The sequence below is a fragment of the Hippichthys cyanospilos genome, chromosome 5 (assembly GCF_059441005.1).
Source record: "Hippichthys cyanospilos isolate Australia breed blue-spotted pipefish chromosome 5, RoL_Hcya_1.0, whole genome shotgun sequence".
NCBI classification, from domain to species: Eukaryota; Metazoa; Chordata; class Actinopteri; order Syngnathiformes; family Syngnathidae; genus Hippichthys; species Hippichthys cyanospilos.
Genome location: NC_142373.1, coordinates 21,322,310 through 21,343,343, shown reverse-complemented (window position 1 = coordinate 21,343,343; position 21,034 = coordinate 21,322,310). Strand labels below are relative to the sequence as shown.

General features: G+C 37.7%; 1 protein-coding gene across 4 annotated transcripts in view; it reads left to right on the top strand.

The window, feature by feature from the left end:
- Nucleotides 1-21,034, top strand: part of il1rapl1a (interleukin 1 receptor accessory protein-like 1a) — a 238,461-nt gene that overhangs the window by 14,312 nt on the left and 203,115 nt on the right. For all 4 annotated transcript variants that reach the window (XM_088415704.1, XM_088415702.1, XM_088415701.1 and 1 more), the window contains exon 2: nt 17,570-17,677. In XM_088415704.1, the coding sequence (XP_088271830.1) occupies nt 17,590-17,677 (88 nt within the window). In that variant the 5' untranslated portion in view covers nt 17,570-17,589. The remainder of the gene's footprint in view (nt 1-17,569; nt 17,678-21,034) is intronic.

Below are 21,034 nucleotides of genomic sequence, written 5' to 3'. Positions count from 1 at the left end.
AGACAAAAACCCTCATTTTAACTTTACAGACACCTAATGATATGGACTCCAACACATCCTTCATTACTTGCCTTTATCTGCATTGTTGTTTTTAAAGTGAGTGTGTTGTTATATTACATGAATGACCTATAAGATGTCTGCAAAGTATGACGTTTTATGACAGTATGCATAACTGTTGAGGCATGTTTAATTTTACAACCTGTTGTATTTCATGCTAAAGTCCAGGTAAGGAAAAACATACTTATGTACAAAAGAAGATCTGTTTTTATAGAAATTGTATTCTTGTGCTTGAGTTGTTGGAGGTTAAAAAAACAAAGATCAATCACACCTTGACACCAATTGGCTGTCATTGTGTTTAGTGTAGCCTGATAGGCCCTTGTTGTGTGTGGGAAGGCAAGTCCAGAAACAGAAGGTAAACATGGAAAACGGAGGATCATGTAAAAAAATGTTAGTCTGTTGAATGGTAAATTTAACCTTTAAAAATCTCCGTTGGCACTTTTGATCAAGATAGAGCGATTATGCATTTTTTCTTAAGAAGCTGGCTCACCACAGAAGCAGCTTAAATTTAGCCTACCGCATAGATGCAAAGCACCCAGTTGTGACCGCATAGCCATAGTCATAGCCAAGCCTTTTGCAAAAATAAACTCAAGGACAACCCATATTTAAGCAGGTTTTTGGCAGTTTTTTTTATTTTAATCTTATTTTCTAATTATTTGAGAACTGTAAATGGATAATTGTAAAAGGATAATCCAACTTAAAGGTTGTAGCCAAAACCTGGGACTACTGTTGTCTGAAATACCACAATGTAATTAAATAATTAAAACTACCTTTGGATTCACCTTTCTGAATCATACGGTTCAGAATGTCTTATAGTACTTTTGTAATTTATTTGTACGAAATGTGGTACAGTAGCAGACTGTTTAGCACCTTGAGCTTACAGTGTGAAGTTTGTACGTTACCTTCAAGCTCTGACTTTCCTGCTTTGGGTTTGCATGTTCTCATCATGCCAGCGTGGGTTTCCTCCCACATTTTGAAAATATGCATGATAAACTGTAAAAAAAAAAAAAAAAAAAAAAAAAAAGTCCTAAAAATCAGTAATGTTTTGGCCACTGGGGCACAAATAAAATCCTGTAAAATAACAGAAAAATATTTTATCATAAATACATACTTTTTTGAAATAATTAAGATAGTTTTTACCCGTAATTAAAAGATTTGACCTATTTTTTTGTTATTTTAACATATAACTAAACTCTCATTTTAAAACAATTAAATCACCTCCAAATATGGTAAGTAAACGTTCTGTTACGATTAATAATGCTTATTTACAGAAAAATTCTACCGGGAGAGGAATCAGCAAACCTGCAACTCTTGTGAGGATAAGCGGCTATAGAAAATAGATACATGGATGTTTACTACTAAATCAGGTCCTGTTACAGCTCAGTCTGAACCCGACTTAGTATCAAACAAAGAACATGCACAAATCCATCCATCCATTTTTTATAGTTGCTCCTCACGAGGTTGGTGCTGGTGCCAAACCCAGCCGTCTTAGGGCAGTCGGCGTGGGACATCCTTGATTGCTTGCCAGCCAATCGCAGCATATTCGCAAATGAATTGAACATGTATATCTAGTTCTATTATATACAATTCTACTATAGTAGATTCAGCCTTTTTCTTAATTGATGATGTGGAGGTGAAATCTAACCATTTTTGCTACAGGCCTTTAATAAGAGATGCAGGTGACCTTTAACATTTGTGTATGACTTAAATGTCTAAAAATCACTACAAAACTTTCGCCTGCTCCCTAGATGCAGAATATACAATTTCAATTTCCCAGCTGACCGTGTCTCAAAGACGTGTGGGTGAAATGTTGCCATTCTTTCTTGAGGCCTTTAATACACGATGCAGGTGAGCTCTGACATTTGTGTATGACTAAAATTTCTAAAAATCACCACATCACTTCCGGCTTTTCCTCAGATGCATAATATAACATCCAAGTGGGTAGCAGTTGTAGCAAGCTTTGAAAAATCCAGGCAAATACAAACTTTCAGAATTAAAACAATATTAATAAATCTGAATTTAAAGTGAGTAGTTCTTTTCATTGAAAATATTAGTCATTTAACAAAATATTTATACTGAAATTGTCCTTTCTGCTTAAGTTTAAATGTTTGAAGTTTAAATGCACCAGCAAACATTTGTGGAACACAGTACATATGTACGTGTATTTAAAAAAAATAAAAAATAAATTATATATATATATATATATATATATATATATATATATATATATATATATATATATATATATATATATAGTGCTGTATATATAGTATTGAAATAACGCAAATATATTGCAGTGTAATTTTACAGTTACAGTGAGTTTGTGGGTTTTTTTTCCCATTTGAAATGTAAAATTACATTTTTTTCTGATAAAAAATTGATATTTTAAAAACTGAAAAACATTATAATATATATATATATATTTTACAGTAGGTTCCTACTATTTTACTTTTTTTATGACAGTGTAGGTACAGTATATTTGACACTCGAAATCAGAGGGGTCACAACTCGGTCCTTGAGAGCAGATATCCTGCATGATTTCCAGGTTTGCGTCCCCTCCACAGCTGATTCAAAGGATGAGGAACGTTACGAGGCTTCTGCTGAGCTTGCTGATGATCTGATCATTTGATCACGCGTTCAGAATTTCCTTTAATAGAAAGGATTTCCCCAAGGTCAAAGATGTCCATTCATTCCAAAGAGAGACTGCGGTCAGGGCTTTCGGGTTACACGCATCATTCTCGTCACGGTGTGGCGCCGGAATTTTGAGCATAGATCAAAACATCGGTTCAGCAAGTTGCGCCGGCAAGGAACATTTCTGGAACGCTCCCACTGGGAAGGCGCAGCGAGGCTGGATCAAACCCGCGACACAGCTGGATCTCAGTGCACTCGGCCCCGTTGGGATGCCAGAGTAATGTCACCCGATTTTCCTCCTTTTGCTACTGGCAGAAATTTTGCGGCCACAAGAGGGCTTTTTGTTTTTGTGTCGTAAACATGCATCTATGTCAGCTTTTTTTGTTGTTGTTATTGCTTTTTTGAAAGGAGGAACATTGTTATTGCTGCAGTAAATGTGGCGAGAATCCAAAAAGTGAATGTTGTTCCTTCAGTGGTAGTTTGAAGATTGAATGCCCTAGTTTTAAGTTGAACCTGTATTTGCATTAGACCTCATTTCAGCCACCTTCAAAGGAGTAACACTGCAGTGTGATTTAAGAGTACATTCTAAGAGCTTCTTGTGGTACTAGTGTCTGTTCTTGTAACCAAAATTCGAGATCAAAGTTTGTTTACAGTTTAACCAACGAATCCCCAAACAATTTGCATGGGTTTTTAAATGTAGTTGTTTATTTGTCCAGTGTGTTGTGGTGTCATGATGGTTAGAGATCATGCCCAGTAGTCATTTGGATAGGGCACAGTGTTATAGTTAGCGTCGGACAGTACCGGTTCCTGTTTCTGGTTTGGTCATATTTCCGTTGACTTGATAGGAATCTCTCTCTGAGCAACAATCGATCTACCTTTCGCCTTTGGATTTTCTGTAAGTATCCTCATCCGTGAAGGAGCATTGAGTTAAGAAGCAAACAAACTACCACATCGTTTTCCCACGTGATGAAATGGTGTGTTGTGCATTAATGTTTTACAATAGTGGTAGAGTCAAATTAATTATTCCAAGTATAATTGCTCTCTATGGAAATTGCATTGAGGCAACACAGTGAACCAGTGGTTAGTATGCCTGATGAACAATCACGTCTCCGGCTTCTCGGTGTGGAAGTGGTAGGTTTTACTTACAGCATGAAACTTGAAATGAATCATTATGTACGAAAGCATGGCGCTGCTAATATCGAATAAATATTTTTGACTGGCAAACTTGTTCAAATGTCCTTGCAAATCCAGTCAAACATATTTGCAAGAACGCTTAAACGTTATTTGTTGGAACGTACTGGCAAATATGTCCAAACGGACTGCAAGGCTAATTGCTAAAAACGTATTTGTTCCCATAATCCCATGTTGACAAGCATACCATATAGCATTCTGGGGAAAAATGCTATGCTTTTAGCATTCAGCTCAACAGTGGAGCATTCATCGCCCAACCGGAAGGTTATGGTTTCGATCCATGACCCTGCCGACTATGTCAAAGAATCATTGGCCAAGTGAAACGTTCGTCGGTAACTGAATTAGTTGACAACTGTAAAGTGCTCTGAGGGTAAAGTGGAAAATGTATACCATTTATCAGTACATTTGAATGTAATTGCAATTGTTCAAACCCACTTGCAAATGCTGCAAAATATATTTGTAAACAAAATTCTAAATAGCAATTTGTTCCTATAATGCCACTGGGTGATGATGAGCATACCCCAGAGTATTATGGGAACACATTAATAAGTATGTTTGTATGTATTTACACATATGTTTCAGCATATTTGTAAGAACATTGCTTATTGTAGATATTTCCATTTCTTTCTTTTTTCTTTAATGTTTTGTTTTTAACTTCAGTCAGATTGTAGATTGATTACACAATCCAATTTTTAACGTCTACATTGAGACATAGATTTGCACTCGTGAAAAGTCCCCTGTTGTTAAAAATTTCTGGCTGCAAATATGATTTTGTAGTAGAGGAGTTTTACTATATTTTCTCTGCAACTTGCTCACGACCGGTACAGTGTTTACCTCACCATCGCTCATCCAATGTTGGCAGACTACACTCACCATAAATCAGCTGTTTTAGACTTCATCTATGAGTCCTATTGACAGCGCATAGATGATTTTGAAATGTGTTGCATTGTATTGTATTGGTCAACATTTGGGGCACCACCGTACAATTTACACGCAGTGGATCCATGTCTGACATTAGAAAAGAGAAAAGTCAAAAAAATGATTTAAGATTACATTTCATGAATGGATGAACGGATTTTCAATTGCATTAATTTGATGAATGTCGTCAAAAAAGTCATGGGACGCGAGGAATTTTCAAATCAAGCTGGATTCCTTTGTCTTTGCCCATTCAGATGGGCCGGCACGAGGATGAAGCGATGATTGAAGTTTCCACTCACTCGTATCTCTCTTATCTTTTGTAACCTTTTCTCGGCTCTCCAGCTCCCTTGCCACCTCCTCCTCCTCCTCTTGCACTCTTTTCCTTTCAATTTCTTCCACTTCTTTCTATTCCCAGCTGCCCCTAGTGGAGCGCAGAATCGATTTTTAAACAGTCAAGTCTCTGGGGGCCGAGCGGGGGGACCATTATTGGCTTCGTTTAGGCTCCACTGACACAAGGATACCTCCTCCAGACAACGGGATAGGCTCTGCTGTGGATACATTGTTGTGCATGCTCTTTCCTCGCCCATTGAAAACAGCTCAAGCCAGCATTTTATGCCTTTAGGGAGCTTTGTTTTTAAGTGAAATGTCGCACCACAGTGCCTCATCCAGCACAATTGAGATAAGAACGAAAAACTTTCAGCAAATATACCTTCCTATTCTTTTCACATGCTCACTTTTTCCTGCTTTTTTTTTTTTCTTGTTTGCAACATATGGTAACAGATCAGCCACGGCGTGAAAGCAGTTGTATATCTGTCATGCAGCTCAAGTGTACAAAGCCAGGCCTCTTTCTCCGCTCAGAACAGAAAGCTTTCAGAGAACGGTTTACCTAAGCTGGTGTCCAGGCAGAAATGATTAAAGTGAAAGATGTGCCCAGGGCCTCGGCCTCCAGAGACGACGGCTACTACAGTACACGCGCATGAGAATGAAAATAAATGAAGTGATTTTCTAGTCAAAACTGAATTTTACACGACGCGCTTCAATTGATTTTTTGGGACCATTGTTCTGGCCCGGTTTGAAGCGGCAATCTGGCAGGAAAAACAAGATGATGAAATCTGACGTGCTGTTATCAACGTGTTCGCCTGTATTGTTTGTTTTCCAAAAAGAAGACAAACGATTGATTGTTGCACCTACCTTAACGGAATGTGTAATACCAACATATGCAATTTGTTGCTGCAAGCTTTATAGTTTAGGTTTAATACACCGCCATCATATATTGATACTGTCCATGTTCAATGTATAAAATACAATTTAACATATAATTTTTGTCATATGTGGCTGCTCTGTTCATATTTTGACCATGGACAAAGAATAGCCATGTGATTTGGTATTATTACGGTATAATACAAGTCCAATACATTCAATACTGCTAAGTAATACTTGAAAAATTGATAACACAATCAAATTGCTGAATTGACATTTGTTTATGTGACATTGTTTTTTTTTTTTTACATGTTTTGTTTAAACATATGAATTACTTCACTAACTTAATATGTTTTTGTTTGTATTTTTTACCCCAAATTTGTACAGCACTTCCTGCTGGCCGTGATGAAAAACGGTCTAAATCTTACACACTATCCCTTTAAGCAAGTAAACGTTTCAATTTGTGAAGCTCACCTGATCTATGCACTCAGACAACCAGTGTTTGGATGATACCTGAACCCTAACCAACTGGATCACATTGAAAATATTATTGGAAGGAAGCGTCCTGGGTTAACTTGCCTTTTAAAGCACAACACATAGTTTACAATTTTAATTAACAGAAGATGAGAGCCAATGGTTGTTGCTTTAGAACAGTGACTCTCAAAATGTGGTACAAGTATTTGGAGACTGACAGATAAGACCAAATTTCTCATCTTGGAGTTGAATGTACAACGATGAATTAAAAAAAAACAAAAAAAAAAAACGATGTTTTGTGCTGTTATATTGTTTTTTTTAAACATATGTATACTTTGATGCTATAGTTACTCCTCTGTTCTAGGTTGGCAAAATCTTCCAACACCGAGCTGGCAGGATGTTTTCGTAACGAATTAATGTCTCAATAGGACTGTAATTTGATCCTTTAAATACTTGAAATAGAAGATCATTGGAATATTGATATAAAGGAGTAGGAGCTGGAGAATTGAAAAAAAAAACAAGATACAATAATAAAATAGACCGTAAAGAACATGCTTTTGAAGTGACATGCTTGAATGAAACATTTGAGAATTATTTTCTTAATATCACTGATTTCAGTAATATCGAGAACACAAAACCATGATCATTATGTTTTTTTTTCTAAAAAATTAGACTTAAATGTGTATGTGTCCGTACGGAGTCACTGGTGGTCTGCTTAGTCTTGGCTGTGCCCGCCATCAAAGACAGCATTGACTGCAAGGCAGTCATCCTTAAGACGGCTGACAATGAGCCACATAGCTGCGAGCAAATCAAGTAGCTCTGCGGGGAAATGCCTCGCTTGCTTTTCTCCTCAATCCCGTCATTGTGTCTGCGTGACACAACAAACTCGCAGCTTACCCTAACCTCAGCCGATCCCGAGAAAATGCTTTGCTCCAGAAGCCTCTTTTTATTTTTGATGCACTTCAACCAGCCAGACTGCAAAAAAGTAACCATATTAATCATTTAAAACAATCTCTTTACACATAATCAGTCATTGTACTAGCCATTCATTGTACATGCTTGTTTTCCTCCTTGGATTCAATGTTTTTTTTTTCTGATTCATGCAAAATGTATTATTCCTTCATATAACATACAGTACTTTCTCAACTTTCTAACCTAGTAGCATATAGTGATTGACTGATCAACTGAATACTCTTCCACTAGAGAGCAGAAGATCAATTGAACTAGAGAAGTCACTTTTGCTATTCAGACATTAGAATAATCAAAGTGCATTCAACTAAATAAACTAAATTGAGTGGTTTTTAGTGGCATCCACAGGGATTTTTCCAGTCAGTGATGAAATCTAGTGCTACCAAATAATTGAAACATAATTGATAAATTAATTAAAATCTGTAATGAATTGATTTAATTAATCTGTTTTAATCTCACCTGAGGTTTTCTGAGACAATTCCTCAATTAGTTTCGATTACTTTTAATTTACGTTTAGTACTTTTGTGGCAGACCAAAATATTGACAGATAAAAGTTATATTGACATAGAAAAAAAAAGTTACTTCGGTCATTTAATTTCTTCATGCCCATTACTGTACATTAAAATGGATCCGAGCAGCATGCAGAAACCAAACAGTCAGAGTTTAAAATTTGGATTAGACGCCAAACACTAAATGTTTTATTTTTTTCTGTCCAACGCCTGTTCCTGTTTATATTCTGGCTTTGACACGTAATTGTGAAAATGCTATGCCGTCACTGGCTGGCAACTCACTCACTATTGGTTGGTCTACATCATCATCATCAATCATGTTCTGCGTGGAATCTATTCTGCAGGTAACATCACCCATTGATTTGCAATGGGTCTTTAGGTGCTGCCTTCTTGCATGTCTCTGAACGTTAAAAACTCTGGACATCAATAGCTGGCATTGTACTTTTTTTGTCTATTCTGAACAGTCAGCACTGGTCTTTCTTTTCCGCACAAAAGCATCTTACAGCTAGATGAGTGTCATTCATTATCCGCAGAGGTACTGGAGTAGAAAATAAAACATTTTCCTCAGAGATATGCTGAGGGATTCCAGAATGATCGAAAAGAAGAAAAACAACAGTTTGTAAGCAAGTAAGCGAAAAATAGCACTTGGCTAACCATTACCAGTTACTTTCCACAGCGGGAGTTTCCTGAGTGCTTGAAAAGGTGCTTTAGGCGCATGTCTGCTGTCGGACGGAACAAACTGAGCAGCGAGGATTCGAAGCAGTTCAGGACAGCGCGGTAATTAATCTCACTCAGCGAGCCACCGAGAGAGCGGTGCATGATGGGACGAAGGCAGGGCATAGCTCAGTGCGCCTCGCTTGTTAGCGCCAACCTCCTATGGGCGGCCTCTGGAGAGGAACAAGGCCTGCCCGTGGTCAAAAGCGTTTAACAAACATCTGCTGCTTGGCTCGACCCAGTTCATCATTCATTGTTGGCCGTTGTCACGGCAACACATGATTTGTGCAAAAATCCATTTTTTAGAGAAAAAAACATTACTAGGTCTGTGGTCCTGTGCATGCGTTACTTTGACGTAAGGTCACAAACATGTAGCAACCGTATTATTTGGCGTGGCAGGTTCCTTTTGATTTTAGCATGTCACTGGGAATTCAATCTGATAAATGTTTTGACAACATAATGCACTACGCAGCCCTAGTGATATACATTTTCATCATCTATTGCATCAAGTAAATAAATAACAATCATAATCCAATTTAGAGGGCAGCCACTTTGTCATGCTGTCTTTATTATCAGGTAATAACCAATCACAGCTCAGGTTATGAACATCACATGACCATATGTCAGCCAGGATTGGTATTTACCTTGTTTTTAAAGCCTTGATAACAGCAACTGGCTAAATGGCTGCCCCCAGAGATGAAAAAAATGGGTGGCATTTGCTGCTTTGGTCATTGTTTACAATTGCAATGTTAATCAGTTGGCACTGTGTGGGCGGAAAAATATATTTTGGGAAAAAAATGTGCTTGACTCTTTTTTTAAAAGTGTCAAACGCCATGTTAACAACATTTTAAAATTCTTCTCACTCTCCTGATGTCCTTTTGGAGATGTATTGAGTAGTTAGTCACTGTAATGATTTATTTGGTACAGTTTTTACACCTCACGCCCTGCCTGACCTAATTAACTTTTATATTTTTTAATAATTCTTGGTACCTGCAATGGCTGTATTGAGCCACTTGCTGAGAATTTAACCCACACCATCAACACTTACCTCTCCACTACCAGTTTCCAGTAATGTACTGAGTCGATTGATGCAAATGGTTATTTTAAGGGACCGTGTACTACAGTATATCCAAATGGTGTTGCTTTGAGGACTTCATACAAATTGGGTAGAGCTGTACATCAGGTTACAGCAGTAATTATTAACATGATCATTCGGGGGCTGCTGTGATGATTGACACCTATTATAGACCACCCAACGTATAATTTCTAGTGGATGTAATTTAAAAGTTGAAAAGTTTGGTAACAACAAAAGCGGGGGACAGAATACCGGTATCATTTCGAGCATAACTTGTCTGCTTTGAATAATTCTTCATTCAGCTTAATTGCGTTGTTTGACTCCAGCAGCTGCACGGCGTTATTGAATTAAATATCAATTCATGTGTCTCTTGCTGGATCGCTTCAAAGGTTTCTCTGAACAGCGGCTAACCGCATAGCATATCAATAATGTAGCGTTGCACAGAACGGGGTCTGCTATGCTGTACATACGGCCCTCATATACTGCAGGGACGTACATGCTCATCCCATGACACCAGCTCTATGATCTCATACTATTTTTCCACCTGCCCAGCTCTCATTTAACTTTCCGCAGTTATCGCTCATGCATTATTGATCAAGAGTTACTACTGGCCTTGAAGTACAGAATGTGTGCGGGAGAAACTTTTAATTTCTTTTATTTACAGCTTTGTGCTCAGAGCTGTGCCCTTTCCACACACTTTCATAACTGTGCAACTTTTCTTGCTTAAGTATTTGTTTTATTAAGCCTTATATTCCGAAAACAAATAGTTCTTGTCATTACTTATTCATGGCACTTAAGGTTTAAAAACTCTTTGTACTTACAAGGGATGTTTTTAGTCCATTATGCAGTTTGTCTGTTCAGGAAAGAATTAAAGTTAATACCTCCGATGCCCATGAGGTGTGAAAAATCTGGGCGAACTTGATGCGAACTTGACAGAAATGGAAGAGTAGGATTGGCACTTTTCTAGATTTCTGACTGAAGGACCACCTGTGAATGTCTTTAGGATACACGCACAGAAAAAAGGAGTCACTTTCAGATTCCTTGTCGTCATACCTAACGTGAGCAAATTTCCGAAAAGAAGTTTGCCAAAAGTACGGTGACCAAGTAGTTTGCGTATCTGCCTCACAGATTAGATTGTACAACATGCATCTTTGTCATCTAAGACATTCGTTTTACCAAATTGTGTGTATGTAACAGAAACTGTCCCTACAAAGTGGGCTTTGTTAGTTTGTATTTAAATATTTATTTGACTAAGACACGCAGGGTAAGGGCACGTTTTGGTACTCAATTAATTGATTTGATTGTCAGAAGATTAATCATCACTGTGACATAAAGAACTACGACTCAATCTTGGGGGGGGGGACCAGGTTTTTCCCATGAACTAAGCATGATCCAAGGGCGACTCTAACCTTATTCCAACTTCATACTGTACTTTAAAATGATTGTAACAAAACTGATTCCTCTCTTCATAATTGACTTTGCAACATCTGTACATAAGTGAGTAATGAAGATTTGCGCTGCGGTATCTACACGACATGCCGCCGCTAGCTTCTCTGCTCAACATCGCAGAGCGAGCGCCTTTCCTGAGAGGCGCCGGGAGCAGGTGCGTTTGAGGATGTGCACAAAGACATGCCGTGAGATCCGTGCGGCAGCCATGCATGAAGCGTGCAAACAACATCACATCATTGCACTCGTCTGCCTTCTACTTTTTTTGTTGGAGAAGAAAGATACAAGAAGGGCTTGGCTTAACCGACCAGCCCACTCAATATTGTGCTCGACTTGAATGCTTCTGCTGTTGTTGTTGTTGTAGTTGAAGTTTTCTCCCTGAAACGTTGACTAGTCGGGCGTATCTCCTCTTCTGGTGTGGATGAAAAATTTTCACTGGGTCACTGCTTTTTTTTGGGTACTCCCTTGGGCATGAACAGAACAAATGAAATACATATTTGTGCCATATTTCAGCTAGGTAGGCAAAACGCCATCTTGGCACAAAAAACTGTTGATGGTGTGAAGCCAGGCCTACTCTATGCAGTTTTACAAGTGTTCATCTCAGTGTGCAGCTCACATGAGTGAATCACCTACTAGTAAAGAAAATGTGAGGCAATTCTTACAAGTACTTTTCCACTTTTTTTTTTTTTTAATTGCTGTATGGATCAAAGGAAGCTTAAAACAGGTGAAGAAATGATTTGCAGATGCGTCCTTCAATCTCTCATTATTGACACTTAACACTAAAAGTTATGAGATAGACTAAGATTGATCAAAATCTCACCAGGAAACTGACATGGGAGACAATGGAAGGAAGGATCGGCTGTCAACCGTCATGAGCTAATCTACAAAAGAAGTTTGTGCAATACATCATAAAATATAAACAATCCTGTTCTAGCGAAAACCAAAACGTGCTTTTTTTTTGGTAAAAACCACAGCTCGAACCTACTTGTGAATTCACCGAAATGAGTCCCAATCTGACCCAAGTAGGCAATGCTCAATATGCATATTATGTTGAATCATGCCAAAATGATGAATGCCATTCATGACTGTAGTTTCTATAGTTTCCAAAGACTTCCGTCGTCTGGCTTACTTTTATTTTTCCCAGTAATGAGCAAAACATGCTTCAGTGTCTTTTTTTAACTGCCTCCATGGTGCTGCCAACAAAAGAGCGTCCGGTGTTTTTCCTGGCTTTTTGCGAGGTCCACAATGCACCTCTGTGTGTGCGTCAAGAAGGTGGGTGATGTCATGGCTGGCAGAACCTGAGTTCCACTGTGTTTGCAAAGCCGAGACATGAGCGGGACAACATTGTTCCTTTTCAATCCAACTGCGAGCTTCCAGTCTGAGGCTCCGGTCGAGCGAATCAAAGTATAATTGGCCTATTTCCCATGTTGGACAGCTACAGTGTGGCCATTGAAGGGATGCAAATGACATTATTTAGGAAGCATTCACCGAAATAAACTCCTGGCTAATTAGTGTACTTTGTTTTGCTTGTGTGACCAACTGTGTGTGCCGCGCAGCTGCTCTCTGGTGGGCTTCAAGGAGGTGGTTTGTTAACTGTGCTTGGGTTCATTCAGAGGGCTTACTTATTTGCAACTGTTCAAATGTACACAATACAATAAATGGCATTCAAACATACTAGTACTATACCACAAAGTGAAATTCTTATTCTGTAAACATGTTCTCAAAGTTCACATAAAAGTAATATCCAGGTGATCCTATAGCTGTGGATCCATTTGATTTATAGTTTTTTTTTTTCTTGACAACAAAAGATAACTGAATCCAGACTCTGTGCTTGTAATTCAGATGAAGCACCCACGCATGGCACACTGTCTGATTGTATGGCAATGAAACAAAATTACTAACAATTATTTAGAATGGGTCCTTAGGTCTGGTGTACAGTATAACATTTCCACAAGTACAATGTTGCATGATAGACAGTCACACTAAGAAATTGTCTTTACTGTTTTATTCATTAATTATTTTATAGTTAAGGCCGAGTTTTTTTTTTTTTTTTAATAGACATATTTACTGTAATAATCTGTCTACTCTTTGTGTATTGTAATGGTAGACTGCGGTGACAATTTTTGTACAAATGTGGGTTTCGTTGCTACACTTTGTAACTTAAGGATGTCCAGCAAAATAAAATCTCAACTCAATTTAAAACACATTGTGCTCAGCCAACTGTTAGGAAAAAAGGACACATAAACCGGCTCACTCATATGCTGGATAAAAAGGATTATTCGTCACTAACCCATATTGTGGGTCCGATGACTGAATTTGTAAACTCTAACCCAGTTCACTATCAAAACCTGGAATATATACTGTATGCGAAAGCTCACAACATTCTGAGATGATTGCACTTCAGTCTACTCGAATACTAATGAGGTTAAATGCACCATGTCCATATTAAATAAGATCATTTTAATGCTGCATATTAAAATACTTGACAGCTTACAGCTAGTCTCCTCACAGTGGAATTTTCTTTTAGGAAGGAAACCTTTTCACCAACATCTTTTTGGAATTATAGAGTATATTTAAATTCGGACAAAAATAAAAAAAATAAAATAAAAATATTTTATGGAGAAATCTGTGAAATGACAATAAAAGCTTAAGTTATGTGGCTGTCTGCCACATGACCTTGGCCCCCTACAACAATGCTGAGTGACCACGTTCACTGAAATGCTACCTTTTTCTAAAAGGCAGTCTCCACATAACCCAAGGTCATCTCCAATACCGTGCGAGAAAGTCGGGAATGTCTTTCATTCGTCTGCGAGACTGTTGACTAATTTTGTGAGTGCTGCTGCTTTTGTCTTAAGATCACACGTGATTGAATTATCGCGTCATGGCATCTAGCTCGGGAAATGGGCAAATTTCCATTGTACTACAGTACAAAATTACTGTAGGACCTTATATAGGCAAGTACCCCATTTTACAACACAGTTTTCATTTCCCTAATGTTGTTATGCGTTTTTAAGGGAGCAGGTGTCTCCATTTGTATACGTCTAATTGCAGGACTGCGTAGGGTTTTAACTGTAGCTAAAATCAGCGAGCAAATCAACAAATGATTTAAAGTCCATTTAGTACAGGGAGAAAAAAAAAAAAAAAACATCTGCCATTGTGTTTGCCAGAATGGGATTTCTGCAGTGTGCTGTGTTCCCTTTGTGTGGACATAAAAAAGAAAGAAAATGATTGAGGAGAGAAAGGCTTCTTGTCCAAACGTACGCTTAGAGAGGCTCCTTTCATTTGCTATGCTAATCTGCTTGACACGTGACCTCTGCTGCAGTTCGCTGGCTCCCCATTCGATGGTGGTTTTCATCTCTCCAAATGCCAGGGTGCTCTCCTCTTCTTCTTCTTGTTTAACTTTACGGATCATTGGCTTCTGTTGTTGCATGTTCTCATACACGCTGACAGAAACATGATGTGACTTGAGAATTCAAGACTCTTCCGGATGGATTCTTGTAAAACCTGACTCTACAGATACATTCTACGCAGATGATCGTTTTAGTCATTGACCTGACAGTTTGGTACTGACGGTGGAAAGTAAAACTTTGAATAATAATAATAATAATAAATACATCATTCCAGTATAAATGCTTCATATTTTCAGACCCAGAAGGTGATTGTTAGGAATTCTGGCAATATTTAATTAATCATGTCTTGGAGCATTGTCAAAGGCAAAATGAAATGCACTTCTACAGCTACAGTCAGCAGAGGTGCTGTTGATTCACTTTTGCATAGAAGAAGAAAAATAGGCCAATCATGAAGGAAAATTTCAGCATCAGTATATGCGTCAATACGGACATGACATTATTTGCCGCTGGCCTAAACGCAGGAGAATTAAACATTCAACTAGAGATTCTCTACCTACCTTTACAAATAATATGGTATTAACTGATTAATTATGGAATCAACTGATTATTATTTGCAGAGATTGTTGAGGCAAACTACATTTACAATCTTGGCTCCTACCCGCATGGGCTTTGTTGATTCACTCCTAACAAAGTAGACTTGTTAAAGCGCACGTTTTTATTTTCATTTTTTAATGAGTCGAGAAAAAAAACGATATCTTTCCGGAAATCACAAACTTAAATCGTTCTTCTTGCTCTGAAATGATTGTATGAGGTTTTGTTTAAAATGGTTTTCAAACAGGACTTTTTTCGAGGCGTGCACCTCTACATTAAAATGCTGGTTTTGCTTTCATCCAATACATCGGTTTTTGTGTATTTCAATGCTCCATACACCATTTTCTGCGTATAGTCTGTAATTCTGGCGGTTGATGAATTTTGAAAGGCGCAATCTTCTGGCGTCAACAAACATCTTCTTTCATTAATGTGTTTTTCGTTTGTTTAGTTTTTTTTTAATATCAAATTCCTAGACTGCCACTGGCTCTAATTTGGAAAGCTCCTATTAGAGCATAATTACCTCATGTTAGATGATGTCATTTACTCAGAGATGATGAGGTGTTGAGAATGACTAACCTCTGTCAATTAATTTGATATATGAGTCGATAAGGGATATAAGAGGGATATTTGCTATAACTCGGTTAGTCAAGAGGTAATGATTTGAAATTCCCTTGTCTGGCTTTAATGACGGCGGCTATTAAAAGTGGTGTTTCTTACACGTGTAATTATTTCTTTATTGATTCGTCAGCATCTCGAGGAATGGGTTTCAGAGTGAAATATATCCACTGGCTATGATAACCTGTCCCATTTGCAATTATGGGAGAGAAAGACACCCCCTGGGAGAACTTGGGAAGAGCGGACATGAGGGCCTGATTGTTTGCGTGTGGACCTTTGTACTAGTGTTTGGAACATTTATTTATGTTCATAGCATGGGGAGTGGGGAATGCTCAGGGTCGACAATTTTGGAAAGTGTAAAGTTTCAAAGGAGAAAAATAAATAGCTGTTAGTAGTGCCATACTTTAACAAAAAAATAAAAACTACATTTCAGAAGCAAGATGGATGATTGAAAAGCAGATGAAAAGATAGTGAACTGAAACAGAAGAAGAAAATGTTCCAATAAAGGGAATGATGTCACACAAGATTCTCATACTTGTGCTGTAAATGTATTGTCTGTTTTGTAAAGTCTATAACATGAGATATTGCAGTTACAAGTTCTTTGTTATTGGAGAAAAACTTGCTCAGTTTAGCAAATGACCAATCATGGTCCAACTTGGCCCAGCCTTGATTGGTCGTTATCTGAGTTTGGGAAACAGTGATGTCATTTTCAGTCAACACTCCTTTAATATTTAATAATAAACACCTGATAAATATTGCATTTATGCAACATGAAAAAAACGAAACAAGTCCGTTTTTTTTTTTTTTTGTCAGTCTCAGGGGACGGCCATTCTGCTGTTGTCTGAAAATGGCTCCACAGTTGCTACGCATGCAGAAAACCACTTATAGCTCAATATGCAGATGTCACATGACCTCAGAAAACAGAACTCAGAAAACAGAAGAGAAGAAGTTTTTCTCTGAGTGAAAAGTGAATTTTGCTGCTTGCTCCATACTCCACAAATACAATATCAACAACAATGATGTTTAGACAAGTGTAGTGCACTAAACATTATTGCAGAAGAAAAATAAAGTGGGTTTGACTTCTTCTTGTTGATTTTTTGGCCCAAGACATAAATTTGAGAGTAGACGCTGAGAAAATACTGTAATGAATATTAAAATCTAGCACAAAATTAGCATTTCATGAACAAATGGCTAGCTGTTCCTAAATGTTTTTGTTTTCAAGGGAGCAGGTGCGAGATGGTGCAATCCACTCCAATTGCAATACAATTTACTTGAATTACTTGGTCACTTCTCAATGAATCCAAAACGTAGCCAAACTTTGGCTACTACATGATTTGGCAGAGAATTGCGACAACCTTGGCGTGATTTGTCCTCAGACAACAGGAATACAATTTGAGACACAATGGAGAATGAAATAATCAAATGGACATTTTTGGCTGGAAAGTTTGGCACAATTTGTAACTAAACAGAAATATGAAGGACAATGTTTGTTTGTTTTTCCCCAATTGTCATGACTTTTGATGTGATGCATCTCAATTTGATTGCAAATCATTTCCACAATGCATAACATTTTTCAAAGTGGGCCATATCACTGAAGACCATTGTTTATTGTTGTGTAATCAAACAACGTTGTACGTTTATTGAAATAAGTGTCAGAAGGAAGTTTGTCGATTAGAACATATAGTCACTATCTTATACCAATCAGAATGTATTCTGGAATTGATTTTCTGTGCATACCTTGCTGTTTTTGCCAAGTGAAATCCACTCATGTAGGAGCGCTCTCTCATTTGTCACACTCACCCTTCTTTTTTTTTTTTTTCTTCTTCCAGGCTGCGAGGCGAGGACAGAGATGAAGATGAGAGCTCCCGGCCCTCTGCTGATTCTGCTCTATGTCACACTGTCAAAGTGTCTCAAGGTGGTCTCCAAGAGAGGCTCAGGTATTTAACAAACTGTCGCCACGGCGACAACCTTGCGCGGTTCTTGCATACTGCCATGTTCTAATGAGTTCGCGTGCGACTGTCTCTTCTATATACAGTTGTTGTAAGGCCTTTCAATAAAAATAGCACACCACAAATTAGGGATTTTCATGCAAAAAGTAGTGCATGAATAAGTCAATCATGCTTTTCTTTTATGACTGTAGTGCACCTTTAGTTCATATATGTGTTTTGCAATACACAAGTTCATCTACAGTTTCATTTTCAATATTTGTCTTAAAAATTGTATACTTAAAAAAAAATGTTATATTTTCTTTTCATGGGAGTGAGCCCCACTTTTCATGGAAAATGTTTATCAGAAGTTAATACCTCCCTCCAATAAATATTTGGGGCATAAAAAAAGTCCATCATTACTCCTGGCATGGGGAGAACACGCAAACTCCACACAAGAAGGCCAGAATGAGCTGGAATTGAACTCGGGACTTGAAACTGTGTGGTGGATGTGCTAATCACTCTGACACTGTGCTACCACCTGATGTGCTAACAGATATTTATTGAAGAAGACAAACAGTCATACACACACAAACTAACTGGCCACAATTCTGTTTTCACTTACCAGGCCACTTTAAAAGCGCACATACAACATAAAAAGTCAAGGTGCCACTGTGCCTTTGTTTGGAAATAAAAGTAGTTTTGTGACATTCAGCACTTGGTATCCAGTCAGGGTTAACATATAGCCTTCATTGCTGATCCCTGCCAACGCTGTCCCCTGTGTACACAAACAATAAAGTGTGTGCGTGTGTCTATTCCTGTGTGTGAATGTGTATACTTGTGTGCGTGTTTGAGTGCATGTACCTATGTGTGTCCGCGGGAGTGACACAAGCTTTTAAAGGGGATTTTGGCCTCCACTCTTGATTAAAACATTGATTGAGTTATATATCCTTGCAGTTAATTATGTCGCCATTTAATTAGCTGACAAATTTATGAAAATATGCAAGATAAAGTGGACGCTTTTGACAGAAGCCAAAACACACATTTTAATCAGTCGGTTCCAGGAATGTACAGTATTTGAATTAATTATTTGTTAAATACCTAAAAAGACATGATGGAATGTTTTTACACATTTCAAATGAGCTCACTCACTTATTCAATCATGATAGGGACTATAACAATACCATAAAATTAATTGTACCCAGACCAAATTTTGACTGAAATCTGTAAATGACCAGAGGAAATTGGAAAAGACTGTAAAAAATGTTTTAACATACAGTGTAATATAGACTCAATATATAAATCTAATTTTCAGATTTTTTATTGTGAGATTTCTATTGGCATGCTTTTGATTTTTTGACTGCAAAAGACCATGTTTTCCTTTAAAAAAAGTGACACAGGATTATAGATGAAAATAGCATTTATCAACATTTCCCGCGCAACTTCTTATCTGTTTTAGTGTTATATTTGCAATTGGAAAATGCCCGTTCAACCCAAAAACTCACGTTTACCGTATCTCATGTACAGTATGTATGTACAGGTATGTATGTACTGTATGTGTGTACAATATGGGGTTTATGAAAGTTTTTAATGATCAGAAGAACTGCAGGAGAACCCTTTTGCTTGGGACATGCATCAATGCTTCTAATACAAGAAGTTTAAAACTCTGCATATGATTTTTAAATGTGGGATAAAATATTTGTATATTTACTAGTCTCCCGAGCAACAAAAGTAAAAACTATGGGTTTGTTAAGTCAAATTGTCAGGTGTGGAAACGCAGTATTAGCTGGACTCGGCTCAATCTGCAGTGAGTGACAGTTCCCAAATGATCCAATTTGGCAGAGACTGGGTTGCCAAGGGTTAACGTCAAGTCATTTTGCTTTCTAAATGCCGGCAAATTGACTATCAATTGGTAACAAATGCAAAGGTCACAAGAGAAAATGGAGAGCAAAAACTCTGAAAAGGAGAACTTTTTGTGAATGCATATGAGCATTTAGCTCTCTGATACGCTGCCACGGACATTTAACAAAGATCATTCGACCATGTCACACTTTAAACTTGGTAAAGATGCATATAGCTTTTGCTCCCTTACAATTAATAACCAAAGAGAAATTCATGTTTAGAATTGTTGTACAATTAATGAAACCCTTCCTTTTCTTGCACCAAACAAATAATTGCACGAAAACAACTAATGAGCTACCACATGTTTATTTAATAACACTTTTGTTGTATTATGTCCAATCCTTTGATCGTTAATAATAGGGAAAGCATTGAAAAAGGCACTAGGGAGCTGAAATTCCACCGCGACAGCGACAACGTGTCAAATTTCAACATGGCATTACCGTTTAGTTATCACACTACTACTTCAAGAATGATGAAGCAAAGGACCCAAAAATGGTCAAAATACTGCACAAGGGTTAAAAATGTTGTTGCCATCTTCCATCATGAAAAACCACAGTCTGCCCTAGTAATTGTGTTCCCCAATGTCATAGTCATTACACCAAATAAAGTGAAACTTCACAGGCAGAACGCCCCTGACCATAAAAATCAGAACCTGAGCATCTGTCATCCATGGCGCTTAAAACTTGTTTCTGTATCTCAATAAATCAGCTCCTCATCCACATTGAGGAATTTTAGTTAATTTTAAATATTTTTAGGACATTTTGTTCATAGAAAGCTGCTATATAGTCATAAATTCAGTTTTAAATGCTAAATGTTATAAAGGGTCAAATGTTAAGAGCTCAATGAAAATGGCAGTGGTGGCATTATATCATTTCAAAATGAGTCGAAAAGGGGCAGGTGGCCTCATGAACTGCAATATGTGCATTTAATTTGGCCAATTAGATCAGAAGATAAACCGACTCATTTTAAGAGATGCTGTTAGTTACCTAACAGTCAATTCCACATCATTGACCATTTTTAAACTAATTCAACTAATTACCGACTATCTCGTGAGTGATTAATCAATGATTGCGACCCTACCCCTTATTTGCCTTGCTACCATCAATCGACGAACACCAAGAAATGCTACAAACCTTGCAACTAAACTAAGTATGAGAGCCCATTTGTATCAGCAAAGAATCCAAGTTGAAAGCGTGCGACTACGTTGCATTGCATTGGCTATTTAATGGCACTTTGAAGGGCTTTCCTGACCTCCTGAAAAATTAATGATGGATTGATGCAATGTGAAGCATCAGACCAGATCACATAAGACTGGTGACCCGGAACTAGATTCTGACTTTTTACGATGTACCGAAACTTCAAATGAGCCCATATAATATGTTCTTTTTACAATTCTCTCCTGCACTTTGTCGTTCTCATATGAGTCCTTTAGTAACTCGGGTACCTCAAATGATAAAAAACAAAAAA